General features: G+C 46.1%; 1 protein-coding gene across 2 annotated transcripts; it reads right to left on the bottom strand.

Annotated features, from left to right (window-relative positions):
- Positions 1–3: 3 nt before the first annotated feature.
- Positions 4–14,806, bottom strand: LOC124069149 (WD repeat-containing protein 37). Of its 2 annotated transcripts, none has more exons than XM_046407979.1 (14): positions 14,433–14,806; positions 13,179–13,349; positions 10,521–10,617; positions 9,843–9,938; positions 9,691–9,755; positions 6,735–6,870; positions 6,392–6,463; positions 5,984–6,028; positions 5,586–5,662; positions 5,249–5,489; positions 4,750–4,891; positions 4,489–4,623; positions 3,905–4,019; positions 4–3,697 (listed from the first exon to the last, which is right to left on the bottom strand). In XM_046407979.1, exons 2-14 carry the CDS (start codon positions 13,317–13,319, stop codon positions 3,566–3,568), a joined length of 1,494 nt encoding a protein of 497 aa, XP_046263935.1. In that variant the 5' UTR covers positions 13,320–13,349; positions 14,433–14,806; the 3' UTR covers positions 4–3,565. The 2 variants fall into 2 exon arrangements, with proteins under 2 accessions (XP_046263935.1, XP_046263936.1); XM_046407980.1 differs by having other exon boundaries at positions 5,249–5,486.
- Positions 14,807–15,136: the final 330 nt, after the last annotated feature.

Here is a 15,136-nt window from a genome sequence, read left to right as displayed (position 1 = left end):
ATGTTCAAACAGCACGACGGGTTTATTGTGATTTCACAAACAGGTTCTTGTCCCTTATTACACAGTTATAATCCACAGACTGCCGCCAGGTCGATCCCGCAGCTCCGAGCTGTGGCGTTTTCTTCTTCTACATCAACCACACTTTGATCACACGAAACACTGTTAACACCGAGGAGCCACAGTTCAACACGGCTTCGCGACGGCGGGTGGGACGATGTGGCGACGTGGTCAACTGTGACCGAGGACGTGAACGTCCGCTTAAAGCGGGTGAATTATGAACGTGGCAGCAGACTGGCTCAGCGCTGGCAGAAAATGCAGTTGAGTGCAGAAAAATGTGTTTAAACTGTCAAAACAATACTGGATAAGACAGAAATCACACGTTCCAGAAATCCAAATGTTTTGTCAGTTAAACCGGGGACGACTCACACTGATGGTCTCTGCATCCATTTCTGCTAAAATGGTTTTTAAAAATTCCTCACAGACCAAAGGTGACCTACAGTGAAAAATATAGCAAAATACCACACCTGAACACTAATATAAATAATTACTCACAAGAAAGAGGTATTTTCTAAACATAAACTAGAATATTTTGAAATAGTTTTTAGGAGTTGATACTTTCAGTCCAACGCGAACCGTGACGTGACACTTGCCATCCCTGGTGTAAATGACAAAATGAGCTCAGCTTTATGTGGATGTGAAGTCTCTGACAGGTGAACTCAAATCACCCATCATGAAGTGATGACATGAATTTAAAATAACAACAAATGCAGGGCTGTGACATAAAACTACTGCAGCTGAGACGCACTGAACAGCCAAACCAGCCGCGCTTCGGTTTGTATCACACGAATGTTTAAAGTAAGAGGAGGCTCACACTTCACATGCTTTTTGACGAAAACGACTGCTGTAACCTTCAGCGTACAAATGCTGCTTTCACACGGCCAAAGTTTTAAAGCGTCACCACAAGCACTCACATCAAAACTTTGGGCTTTCACTAAATATGTGCTTTTTCTTTTGTTTTGCTTGTCTGAATGTTCACTCAACAAATGTACAGCTGGACGCAGAAACAATCAGGGTGAACTGACCTGGGACCTGTGCTTCTTCATCGTCCCACCGCAGAAGACGACGGACGCACTGCAGCCCAAACTACATTAAGACTCAGACTTTGCTCTCGTGATGTGGTGAAATCATCTCACACACACACACACACACACACACACACACACACACACACACACACACACACACATCACTACAGCTCCTTGCGTACGCAGGCTTTGGCAGAGTATTGTAGTGGCAGTGGGACAGCAAAGCAGGTGACATCAAACACATCACGACACTCTTCAGGGACTTCACTGGTTTGAAGGTACCATAACAAACATGACACTGACAGAATCCTCACAACACTGTTTGAACAGGAACGGCTAAAGGGCGCTGCGATGAACTTTGTTACAGTCAGTAAAGTATGCTGGAGGACACGTTTGGAGCCCACATCAGCGATCACGTATTTCAACACCAGTTTTAAATGTATCTCGTTTTTAGCTGAATGAAATCAGACTTCACTACGTGATTCAGCTCATTTCTGTGTCCCTCGACTGAACACAGCAGAGCCGCTCGAGAAGCCACGCCGTCACACTTCGTCTTACTCTGAAGGACTGTGCAGGCTTCACGGAGTCCGGTTTCCTCCCAAAGTACGCAGAACTTCATCAACTACTTTTCAAACTCTTTCAGCCTGTTGTTTTTTTATTTTGCACGACTTTCCAATGACGGCCGTCGGTCCAAACTGATGTGCAGCGGCAGTTTTTCAAAACTGGCGCATGAACAAAGATGAGACAACTACTCGACCAATCAGAAATATTCAATGCTGCAACGCCTCCCTCAAAGTTCGTGCACTTTTGCAAAGTTGTGCCCCGCAAGAAGGGACCTTCAGAGGGACAACATGTTCTCCCCCAGAAGTCAGACCCTTGTCTAAACTAAAACTAAATTAAATCTTTTGTTGCTCTCATTCATTTCCTGGTTCTCTCAGTCTTTATCTTGAAATTTTAAAGCCTGCACAAAATCGACTACATACCACTAACATCAGTAAATAATATTGACCTAATATTGACTCTAGTCACGACTGGCTCCAGGGCGAACCCAGGAAATAAATTTAGACCCTGGTTCCTCTGGTCAAATCACAGCTGGAGTTCCTTAGTTTCTGAAAAGGTTCTTCAGAGGAGGACAACTAACACTTTGTACGACACAAACGAACACAGCCGGTGATCCAGACGGCAACACTCTGAGCTGAGGGACCAGTCACGGCCATGCAGGAGAAACCATACGGTACAGAACAGGAAGAGCTTCGGTCCACACCCTCAAGTCTCCACACGGATAAGACCAACATAACCTGAACAGAGACCAGACCAGCACATTACCAGGATGGCCTTCAAACAGACTCAACGACTGCATGAGTGACTGAACGCTCAGGTTCAGTCCGAGAGCCAATCACCATCACCGTATGTAACAACACAGCAGCAGTACGAACTGATCCGGCACCAGACAGGACAGGACCATGAATCCCTTTTTGGGTTAAGGGCCAAAGCGTCTGGCTGAGCAGGCAACAATCCCACGAGCCACCAGCAGAAACTAACAGCACTGAGCTGTCGGGTTATTTTCCATCCTAACTGTGTTGACTATTTACAGAAGCTGCAAAGGCGTTTTGTCCTAAAACAACAAACAGCTATTGGCAATGAAAGAAGGTGCATCACGTTACTCTACAGCGACGGAGTCTCGGGTCTTCACAGCTCTGAGGACGTGTTTCATGTGGCTTACAGATGTTCTTCAACTCAAGCGCCAAACGCAACATTTCGAGTGATTTTCAAGAGGAAACGGCAGGCTGACCAAAATGGAGGACGAGCCCAACACCACGCAGACCGTGCACGTCTCGTCAAGTTATTTCCACAGGCAGAAAACGTGACAGAGAATTAAAAGACTGACCGTAAAAATATTTTCGCTTCCTTCTTGAGCTGCCATTTTGCCTCTAGCCATAAAAACCAGGAAATGCAATTAAAGCAGAAGCTAAACGGTGAGTTTAATTAGCTCCTGAAATGCACTAAAAACCAAATTGTTGTAGAAAATGAGCAGATTATTCTTCGCCCAAACACGTTAGTGGCACAGATTAGATTTGCAAGAAGACAAAGAACCTCGTCTGTGCTTTTTTCATCAGTGGTTTACGCGTGATGTTGTTGGCGAGGAATCACTCTGACGCAAAAAACACACACGTGTTCTGTATATCCTAGCGTGGTGAGTCAGAATGTGACACATTCAGTCCTTTTCCAGACCTCAGGGAGCTTCGAGTGTCAGACGCTGACCTCCTGTGGACTCAAAAGGCGGCTGTTAAAAGTCTGTGGTTTTCCTTCAGCGCTCAAACGATTGCTGATGATACGTGACAAGCGTTCAGACACAACCGACCACCGGACCAAACTTCTTAAAGCCACCTTTGAAGCCCCGAGGACGTGACGGTGTGAAGCTCCAGAGACAGACTTTGGGTGGAGGCTCACTGTAAGGTGGCAGCAGGAGGAGGTGGAGGTCATTTCTCCTGCAGGAGGGCGGGGATGTTGATGTTCCAGCCGATGGCCTGTCGGTCGAAGCCGCAGGTGAACAGGTTGCAGGAGGTGTTGTCTTCACACCAGGCGGAGCAGCACACCATACGCCGGTGACCCTGCACCGACAACCAATCAAAATGTTCCAGAAGAATTAACACAAGCCTGTACCTTCAGTGCCAGAGTCTTCTTACAGACAAATGAATACAATTTGACTACTACAGCAGTACTGACTAACATATGCTGCTATACTTTGTGTGTACGTGCGTGCGCGTATGGAAGCCCTGCAGGGCCAATCGGAGGCTCTTGCTCCTCCTCTGACTGACCTGTCTGTTGCTGCGTGGGAGCCGAGCGAGTCGCACCCCGGACATGTCGAACAGGCGGACCTGCCGATTGTCGTGAGGCAGAGCGATGATCCTCTGGTTGACGGACACGCTGATCCTGGACACAACAACACAGGACGATTCAGTGAGGAGCAGATTTCAAAGTCCTGATCCAACGAGGGAAGCAACTAGCAGATGTTTCCAATTTTGTAATTTCATCATTAAGTCTATTACGTGCTGGAAAATGTTGGAAAACACTGAGCACAACCTCCCAGAGCCCAAAACACCTCATTGTGTCCGACTGACAATTCCAAAACCAAATATGTTTGATTTGATATGTAAAACAGACACAAGGAGCAAATTATCACATAAATCAGCAAAAGTTTGACATTTTACTCAACTAGTTCACCATATCGATTATTGGTGACGGTTTCTTAGGATGGACAGACGATCGTTTCAGCACCACATCCAACCTACATCAGCTTCTTCAACATGTGTTTTCCCATTTCAGCCAAATTAAGAATAATGTGAAACCACAGGACTGCTGTTCGTCAAACACTGCAGGTAAACCCCCGTCGCCCACACACCTGTTGACGGCAGAGTCTGTGCGGATGGTTGCTATGGGCGACCTCATGTTCTTCAGGTCCCACACTTTGACGGTTCGGTCGTCGCTCCCAGACACCACGTTGTCCCCGACGGTGAACACAGCAGACGTCACCGTGCTGACAAGGTGACAAAAAAGATTTGTTTAGACTGAAGGGAGGGTCGGCACGTTTCGTTTCTGCTGGGCTGGCAACAAGTGCTAACTGCTCATAACGTGTGTGTGTGTGTGTGTGAGAGAGACTGACTCAGTGTGTCCCTGGAACACGTTGACAGAGTGGATGGACGGGTCTCTGAAGTCCCACAGTCTGAAGGTGGTGTCTCTGGATGAGGTGACCACCAGACGCTGGGTGGGGTGTGTGCAGCAGTGGGTCAGCTCCTGGTCGTGACCTGAAAGCACACACACACACACACACACACACACACAGTTTTTCTCATATCTGTGCTCATGGTGTCTGCCGTGTGCTCTTCTGTAACTGATCTGACAGCAGCTGAACCACAGCGCGTCTCAAGGCTGACAAACTGCTGCCAAAGCGTCTTCCACACGTCAGCTCCACCGTGGTCTCGGCTGGACCTCTGACCTCACTGATAGCAGTCAGGGACACACAACAGAACCTGCACTCGACTCAGAGGGACTCTGTGCAAATGAATGAGCTTCAGAAATGTCTGCAGGCACATCTGAGCATGTGGTGGACACGCTGTTTGAGCTCTATAATCAACACACACGTGATGTTTCCGTCATCCTACCAGTGAGTGAGTGGACCAGCTCTGAGGTCTCCACGTCGTACAGGTTGGCCGCTCGGTCCCACGAGGCCGTCACCACCTGTTTGCCTCCCACCAGCCAATCAGCAGCGATCACAACGCCCTGATGGCTGCGCAGAGTCGTGGTGGGCACACGGACAGAAGGACAGTCGTTTGGACCCTCGATCTCGCCGTCGGCCTCGTCCTTGTCCGAAAAGTCCACGTCGTCATCGAAGGGCGCCTGCTGCTGAGAGGCGAGGGAATAAAGATTCAGCTCATGAAGACGTCAACGTCAGGGGCGAAGCGACGCCCACAAACAGGCTGTGGTGCTGCTGATGCTTACGCTGACGTCGGCGACAGGCTGTGGAGTCGGCAGCTGCACCATGTACCTCCAGATGTGAGCCGTCTGGTCTCCAGAGGCTGAGGACAGACAGGGGAAACACGTAATGTGGAAATCCGTTGCTTTTCCCCGCATGTTGCCTTGTTTATTTTTCTGTTTATTTCTCTTTAGATTTCCTACTCTTTTACAAATGTATTCTCTCCTATGACTTCAAACGAGCCAACTTTTCCCAAAACATCCCAGCTCACAGCTCTCCCAGCTGCTGCAGAGGCTTAAGTCAATCTGACAGTCTTTAACTCTGCGCTGCGTCCACGTGAGGCCACCAGAGGTTTGTGTGTGATGTTATTTTCCAGCTGTGACAGCACTGCAGCTGTCACCACCCAGGAGTTTTGGATCGTTACCTGTTAGAGCCATCTGCTCAGTGGGGTGGAACTTGATGGAGTTTACTGCGGAGACAGAGACAAAGATGTATTTTATCACGTCATGATACACACTCATGATATAATACTTAATTATTACTTGTGTTGTAACCATCTGAGATGTTTCTTTTCTGTAAGTCGTTTCTAATTGGCCTTTTTGATTTCAAAGAAAATGAAACACGTTTTGAGAAGAGTACAACCACTTCCTCTGAATGCAGCGTACAGATATTTACAACACTGAGTGCTGGACACTTTGACGTGGCTTCAGCAGGTCATCGTGTGGCCAAAACCCAACTTACAAAACCACAACAGCAGAGCAAAACTTTGGACTCGCTTCATGTTTTGATGTTTTGGACTTGAGGCTCTGTCTGTGAGTGAGACATTTCTAACCTGATCCCTGATGGCCCAGGTATTTGAGGAGGCACTTTCCCGTCTCGATGCTCCACAGCATCGCCGTGTGGTCTGCTCACACACATCACGGACACAAAGGGAAGACAGCACGTGATGTAGAGTCGACATTCAACAGAATTTTATGGCACATGGCTGATGTGTACAGACTTCATACTAAGAGAGTTTCTGAAATTAAATCCAGCTTGAAATTATGTTTCTGCAGTGTGAATGACAAACACATTTCTGACATATTCAACAGTGTGGGAAGCAGAGCACTGACGTTTAACTGAGGAAGGCAGAGCAGTAGTTCTCACTGAAGGTAAGACCAAGGTGAGTGAAATACCTGCCGACGCGGTGCCCAGCACCACAGGTTGTGTCCTGGTGACGCTCAGGTCCCAGATGCCGTCTCTGTGGCCCACGTACTCCCGGACCAGCTGGCACACAGCCCTGGACGTGGTCGCTTTGAAACTGGACACGATCTGACGCCGACATCAGAGTCACATTAACACAGAAGGAAATCTCAGCGTGGCACTGAAGCTAGCAGGGTTCCTACACCTTTGACTGCCCAAAGCGGCATCTCCTGCATCTCCTGGCTGGGTGTGCTATCATTCGTTTGATGTCCAGTGTTGATATGAACACCGGCAGAGGACGATAAACGGGCAGTTTGGGGGTTTAAGACACAACCAGAGTCAAATTACTGATTCTAAATGCTGAATGTCAGTGAAGCTGCATCAAATCAAATCATCATCCATGAATTTAGAGATTCATTTATATGCTGTTTATACCTTCAATAAGTCCAACTCAATGAATATGAAGGTTACAAAATCTTCCCCCACATTGTGTTCACTAACATTTTAAAGGCAGGAAATGATGCCTCTGCAGAGCCGTGTAGGAACCCTGGTCTGATACAGGGAGGAAGCGGGTCAGCAGAACTGAGGAGCTGCTCAGCAGGGTCCTTGTAGTATGCCAGGGCTAAGAAGCTTCGGTTGACAGTGTTATTCATATCAGTCCTGGGTTCAAAAGGGCTTACGAAAAATCTTTATTGGTATTTGTTTTAAGTTTGTTTTAATCGGGGCTGATGTCCACCAGTCAGATGCTCCGAATGCTTTAAAACAAACACCATCGATGACCAGTCAACCCAGATCTGGTATCAACACGAGTGCAGACACATTCAAGTATCAGCACTGTTTGCTGCATTTATCAGTACAGGATTATAATGAATGCAAACCACAATGAAGGAAGAAAATCCAGAAGGGGAGGAGGGGCCAAAAAAATCAATAAATACAGTTATGGCGGGACAGAGGAAACTGATCAGTAGTTATTATCAATTGTATGGAGCTTTGGTGTTTACATTAAAGATGGGGATGATACAAACTGGACTCTTGGTTCGTTTTGGGCACAGACCACTAAATAAGTTCCAACTGAAAGGAAGCAGGAGAGCACAAAGAAGGACATCATTCATCTCAGGCGACACATGGAACATCCTTCACATCTGTTACGGAGATGTCAGATCAGCTGACAGTGGGGACACCAGTGCCAAGCGGATTGGGAACCAGTGGCTGCTGGTTGTTAGGAAGCAGCACAGCAGAACCTCTGGTAAAAACAAATAAAACTTATCAAGCAGCTGAGGTCTCTGCTACATGAGTGTGAAGCGATGTGGTTTGTGTGTCGTCTGTAATCAGCCTAACATGATGTTGCCGAGTTAAGGTTTGTCATAGGATGCAGACAGAAAGTGAAAAACTGACTCTGGGTGGACAGTGATTCGTTCCCATGTAACACTGACGTAACACTTCAAAAAGAGCCAACGGGGACGGGAGGGTGAGAGGAAACGCCAAGCACTGCAAAATAAGCCTGGAGGATCTGTGAAATCTAACGCATCCAGCAGTTAAGGCTCTGCAGTTCGCAGCGTCAGCGTGCAGTCTGCCATAGACGCCGCAAGATTTTGCTTTTTTGTTTCACGATCAGTTTCATTATCAGTAGATGAGTTGACAGTATGGATTTTCAAATCAATATATGTGAGACCTAAGGGGGAATAGAGAACACTGCAACACTTTCTCCTGCAACACTGAACTGATTCTCAGAAACTCTGTGCAGATTTCTAATGAATGTTTTACATGCAAAGGTTTGGTTCGTTTTGTGTCATGTTTAAAGCCCGGGCAGCTCGACGGCAGTGTTGCAGTCCGTCGTCAGCCATTTGATTCTTCCACTCCAACGTAACAACGCCAGCGGAGACAGGAAGAAGTCAGCACAAACACAGAACACGGGCCGCGCTTACAGCATCACGATATACTGAATCGTAACCGCGGCATCGTGATTCAGGGGCACAACTGTGACATAACTGTGTTTTCATTAGTGTATAATCCTGTGAAAATGGGGCTGTGCCATACTACATCATTCACAATAACATCATAAAGAATATTTAAATGGAAAACCCACTGATTTCACCTGGTTGGGTACCATCAGCAGCAATTTTGAGAGAACTGACCCTTTAAAGCTGCTGTATCTGATAGACCTTTGCTGACAGATGTTAAGTATTCAAGTCTTTGTGAATGTTAATCATGAAAGGAATTTCAGAAGAAAAGCAAAATCTGACATGGCCGAGCGTTTACAGCAGACCGCACACTCAGTCAGGGCACAAAAAGCATTCTGAGGTAACAACGGCTTCATGTTAAAGATGTCTCCATCGTGTACCATTACGTGAATGCCGACCAGTAGCTAAACCAAAACCAAGGAGGTGCAACTGAAAGAGGCTGTTAGTGAGATAACAAAGTCGTGTTTTTATCTCACGCAGAGAGAAAAGCTCAAACTCCTACATTTGAATGACCAAGTCTCTCGGGGAGGGAGCGTCCACCCCCTGGCTGGGCTGTTCATGCATATTGGCACACAAGGGGGAGAAATCAACAAGTTACCCATGAGTCTCCACCCCACAACTCCCAACCGGTTACGCTGAAGTTGCGGGATCCACCTACTCTGGCATGGCAAGAGTTTGAACGCGGCTACGAGCAAAAAGGTGAAAGAGACAGCAGTTCTTCTCTTGAACATTCGCAGACATGAGATGCTACTCTGACGAGCCAGAAAACAACGAAGCCAGCTGATCAGGTAAACCTTTTAACATTTGAATTCTGCCTTCACAGTTTTCACATCAACATTTTCTCAATCCAATACTTTGATGACAACAATAAATATTAACACACACATATACAGGCAGACTTCAACATATAATGTTTACAATAATCATATACAATCTTCTGGATAATTATTCCTTCTGAGGAACAGAAAAATAGCAAATAAATTCATACCTTGCTTGTGGAAGCCTTGTAGGTCGTCTTTAGTTTTTGTGACAGCTGGCTGGTGCTGTGACTCGCTGTGGATTGTCAGAAATAAGACAAATGTAAGGTACAAACTGCAGCTCCAGTAGTTTTTAAGAGCTAATGCTCATAACGTGTCTCACCTTTTGTTTTCAGAGCTCCTTTGGCTAAATCTGCCCCCTCGAAAGTCTGTCCTTCTGCAGCCAAACGGTCGTTCAGCGTTTCGATTTCTCTGCGTACTGACAGTCCAACAGGTCACACGTTAAAAGACTGAAAGCAAGAACAACAACCGCACTCGGCCCTGACCACATAGGGGTCTTGGTTCTACCTGCTGTGATCAGACCAGGTTCAGGTCAGAAAGCAGATACTGTAGGACATTCAGAAATGATTCTGCTTACAAAGTCCTCCGAGAGACCTCTTCAAGACAGACTCTCTAAAGACACTGAACTGACACAAAAATCTTTGTTCTTGTAATGAATTAATCACTTTAACTTTCAATGTCATGATGTAACCCATTAAGGACTAACATATGACCACACTACACTTTATTTTGTGTAAAGCGATTATGTTAATCGTGTCAAGTAAAAGCTCCTTCAGGTCTGCTGTGGAAACTGGAAGACGTGTGGTTACAAATCACAAAGTCCAGTTGTTTTTTCCAAACAATGATAATAATTTAAAAAAATCACAAAAAGGTGTTTTAATCTCCATCTGAATGTTAACAATTAGCCTGTGGAGAAGCTTGCTGCTGTGCTGGGTATATTGGCTCCATCTGCTGTTTGTTTTTAATTTAGACTCCAATCAAAACCTTCATGAGGACTTACATTCCAGGTTTTCTATGTAGAGGTTTTCAAACTCCCTCTCGATCTGACTGAACAGGTCCAGCAGATTGCTCCTCAGAGTCAGAGGCAGTTTGGAGTCCTGCAGGGGAACAAAAGGACAACATGAACCAAACGTGAGCAGAAGAGTTTCAACAGGATCATATGAACCGTTTGTGTCGGGCTGCAGCTGAGAGCTGTTTTCACCATCGGTCACTATGAGGGTCTCTTGATTAATCAAGAGGGTGGAGCTGGAGAGGACTTCCTGATTGGGTCTGACTGAGAATCCGAGGACACGCCGCGGTAGCAACCTGTCAGTAACAAGGCATCCTCGTCCGACAGCATCCCCTGTTTTATGGTGTGTTTGACTCTAAACACGAGCCTAACTTACAAAGTGAACATCACGCTGTGCTGAAGAAGACTTGAAGCTGGTGACTGACACCATAAACTCATCCGCAAACTCTTTACTGAGGCCATAAATCAGCTGAGAAGTACACTCATTTTCTCACAAGCTTACGACTTCTCATTGAAGCCAGCCGAGTCGCCCCCTGCTGGACATTAGAGAGACTGCAGGGTTAAGGCTTCGCTTTTCTGACCCAGAAGATCCATCCATGTTTTATACTGCCTACAGATGTATTAAGGTTTGGGCTGCAAATAGGCATAAAAATTAAGAAGAAAAAGTCAGGGTTGAAAAAAGTGAGACAAAGTACAGAAGGGAAACATGACTAAGCTGTAAAATATTATGGAGATGAGAGTCTGTTGAGTACGAAAGCCTTCACATAATACGAGTTTACCATTTGGCACTGCAAACCAGACTCATCACACAAAAATACCTTGAGGGAGGAAATATGAGCGAACTCTTGGTTTCAAACAGGAAGTAGTCAATAAAAGTATCCATCAAAGGCTCAAGGAGCACAAACAGCCTGAAGAAGCAGCTTCACTCTGACTTTCATTACTGGTTTACAGTGGAGCAAATCTTCTGCTGATGGTCACAATATGATCATGATTATGGAGCAAAAAGTGAAGAGAAAATGGGAAGAAAATGACAATATGCTGCAGATTATATCAACATAATTAAGTTAAAATGATTGAAAAGAATGATGGTGAACCTTTGTATTACTGGATATTACATTTTTAATAATAAACAACAAGATTTTTTGAGCCATTTAAATCAATTTAAAGACAAACACTGACACAATCCCCCTGCAAGCTCCTCAAATTCTAAGACTTGAGAAGGCGACTGCAGCAGTGACACAGTTCACTACAGGCAGGCCTGCTGCCACAGAGGCCACAGAAGCCAAACAGGAAGTCCTCAAGGCTTTGTCCAATCGCGATGAAACTGCACGTGAGCGCTGCGTACTCTGCATTTTCTCTAAAGAAAATCAGTCAAGTGTGCTGTGAACATCCACACGCTGATGCTGGCAACAGAAAGGTTTGTAGGCTGCAGGTACACAAAGACACGCTGTGGTCCAGCTTAACGGGTCCTACGAAGAAACTCCTCTCAGCTTGTTAGGAGGACTTACTTGTTTGATTAAGTTTATTTATGTGGCACTATTCATTACACACAACAAAGACATCGAGCTCAGCCACAGGACACAACTCGCACCACATGGATTCATGGGTAAAACTGCACTGAGGCACACCCATCTGATGGACACACCCTGCAATACCTGGATTACAACAACAGGCCTTTTTTTAGTTCATTCTTCACTGGATCCTCTGTGGAGATTTGGCAGACAGTTGAACACGAGCCTCGAGCAGCTAACAGCTGCACCAGATATCGCTGCTGTTTCAGTAAACTGCATTTCACCTGCTACTTTTATTTCTACTCTCAGAACCACAGATTAGTAAACTGCCCAATGAATAACGTCACTGTGAGTCGTGTGATCTTGGGTTGGGTTTGTATCTGCGCCAAATGCAAAACACAGTCAAGTCTACTCAGCTACTGCAGCCGTGACTAAACCCTAAATGTCTTTGGAGCATCTAGAACATCACATCTTTTAAGGGGAAAACAAAAACTGATTCTAAATGGAGACGTTCACCACACAATACTAATCAAACCTACGCAAGCAAAGCTCGCTCTAACAACTACTGGGGAGTCACACTACTGTCTGAAACATGGCGGGCCGGACACCTGAAACTTACCTCCAGTCTCATGAAGGAGTCCAGATTATCAGAGGACTGGCACCAAAAGGGTGAAAAAGCAAAAAAATCATGAGGAAAGGATTACACTGTTGGCAGAAAACAGGCCCTCTGTCAAAATCCAGAAAAGCTCTGCTTACTGGGACTGCATGATTACTTTTGTCTGTCCAACCACACATCAAATTCAGCTTCCACATTCAGGGAGTCTTAAACACCGACAGGGCATCGATGAAAACAAGCACCGCTGATACGTCCATCTGTTCAGCTACGGAGTGAAAATAAACTTACAACAATCAGGCGGTAATTGCGGCATGCTTAAGCCAGCAACAACATAAAGCATTATGTGCTCTCTAAATGGGAGCATTAAAACCTAATTGGCTTAGGGCTTACAGCTGGAGCACAACAGCAGGACAGCAAGCTAACGATGACAGACGCAGGAGGGGAGCAGTCGACACCTCCAGAGGACCACTGACTGGTTCGTTAGTGTCCCTGCTTATCTGCGCTGTGTAAGCGAGTCCTCACCTGTCCCTCCAGCATGTCTCTCTGCAGGCCTGAGCGATCCTGCTCCGTGCTGTTGGTCCTGCGGATCGACAGGCTGTGGGACTTCCTCTTCTGCTTAGCCTGGCGGGCGGCGGCGCTGCTGCTCCCGCTCTCCACCGGCATCCCTCCTTTCAAACCAGATGAAACCGCGGTCTGCAAAAATGACAGGAAATACTGTAACCAAAGCACCACGAGAACACTGGTTCCCATTGTCTGATAGGTTCTGTGGAAAACAGCTCTGTGGCACTTGGCGGAGGTTTCATTTGGCAGCTTCCACGTGAGAAAGTGTGAAATGAAGGAAGTTAATGAGTGTTAAACGGTTTGCGGAGCTCAACAAACCCTCAGTGGGAACCTTCAGGTGAAACACCCAGGACAACTGACGCACAAACTGAGAAGTGTGTGACAGCAACAGGAGCTTGACTTCCTGTTTCCAAAGGCAGCAAATCGTCTGTGTAACCAGCGTTTGACTGGAGAAAGCTCAAATGTTCTAACTCTGGATGGGAAATAAGGAGACAAATTAGTTTAAATGTGGGATTTTAACTTATATTTATTCTTATCTTTAAAACACACACACTATTACAATGATAGATGTGAGAAGGTGGTCTACTCCTCCCGTTTTAAATATGTTTAATAGCCTGTGGGTGGTCGGTTTTGTGGTGATACTTCACTTTAAACGTATACACCATAACACCTGTTAAAAGCAGTGCAGATGTCAGTCTCTGGGATGCTCATATCACAGTGCGGATACAACATAAGCCTGGCTCCAGCTGGCACACAGCTTTGCCCTTGAGCTGACACATAAGAAGGTGTCCGGACACATCGGCCAGGTGTTTTCCTACCGCCAGCCTGCCAGTAAACCAACAGAGACATTACTGCCTCCGTCACCTGGTACCGTCTGTTCCCACTGAATTAAGGAACTGCCTTGTTTAGCTGCCAGACACCCCCGGCTGGCAGTTCCTCTTGCTGACTGTCACTGTGACCTACGGATGTGAGGGCAACGTAAACACACAACAAACAGCAGGTCGCCGTACATGTGGAGGACAAACGCGTAAAAGGCTGGTCGAGACAGAATCAAATTCCTCGGCCGTAAGAGAGCGCCAACATGCAGACAATGTTAACCTTGTTACACAGCTAAGCAGCTAAGCAAAGCCACCGTTATCCCCTTTAGCTGGTGGTGCCAGGCATGCTAATACGCTAACCGTAAGACAAACCTTCACAACATCGAGTTAAACTTACCAAAAAGTCTACAAATACAACGTTTTGATCCGGGATGTTGTGGGAAATGTCGTCCTTTGCATCATATTTTTCCTCAATGTGCGAGAAAGCGGCGCAGGTTTTGTCCGGAATCCGTGTTGACAGTTGACGAGCTCCGCTACGTGACAGAAGATAACGAAGCCAATTCCGGCCGGAGGCGTTTCACAATAAAAGACAAATGTGTAGAAATAAAAGCACACCCTGATCAGCTGTGGCATCACGCCAGACCACACTTTTCTCGAGGTTATCGTTTTCTTTGGTATCGCCACACGCTAGCACCTACACTGCTTAACTCTAAAAGGTCTCATATAAATAAAAAGACATCTTCCTGTAAATTCGGCATACACAGTAACTGCATTGTAGACGTTTCTTAATGAATGAAACACATGCCGAATTAAGTGTTTCGTGTTGGCAACTCGGGCAACACGAGGTAAATACTGCATTACAAGGGATTGCAAACAATTTCCTACTCCTGCACTTTCACATTAAAAGCATTCGACTGGCGAAACGTGAGTTGACTTTTACTACGATCACAGGTAACGCTACGTTTGTCAATGAGCTTTGTATTTAACTGTATTGATGAGCAAAAGTGCATGTAAAACATAACAAGGCCGTTCTTTTCGGTACTTGTGACAGCAGATGAGTTTGAGATGCGTCAGAGAAGCTGCCACAGTGAGCTGTTAGAT

Source organism: Scatophagus argus, chromosome 13 (assembly GCF_020382885.2).
Source record: "Scatophagus argus isolate fScaArg1 chromosome 13, fScaArg1.pri, whole genome shotgun sequence".
NCBI lineage: Eukaryota > Metazoa > Chordata > Actinopteri > Scatophagidae > Scatophagus > Scatophagus argus.
Note: the sequence above shows the minus strand (reverse complement) of the source record. Positions and strands in the feature narration are given on the sequence as shown.

Excerpts from the sequence above, each read along its gene's own strand:
- LOC124069149 (XM_046407979.1), bottom strand. The coding sequence starts at position 13,319 with ATGCCGGTGGAGAGCGGGAGCAGCAGCGCCGCCGCCCGCCAGGCTAAG. Across the intron at positions 4,020-4,488 it reads ACAGACTCTGCCGTCAACAG|GATCAGCGTGTCCGTCAACC; the intron begins GTGTGTGGGCGA and ends TGTTGTGTCCAG. Across the intron at positions 3,698-3,904 it reads TCCCACGCAGCAACAGACAG|GGTCACCGGCGTATGGTGTG; the intron begins GTCAGTCAGAGG and ends TTGTCGGTGCAG.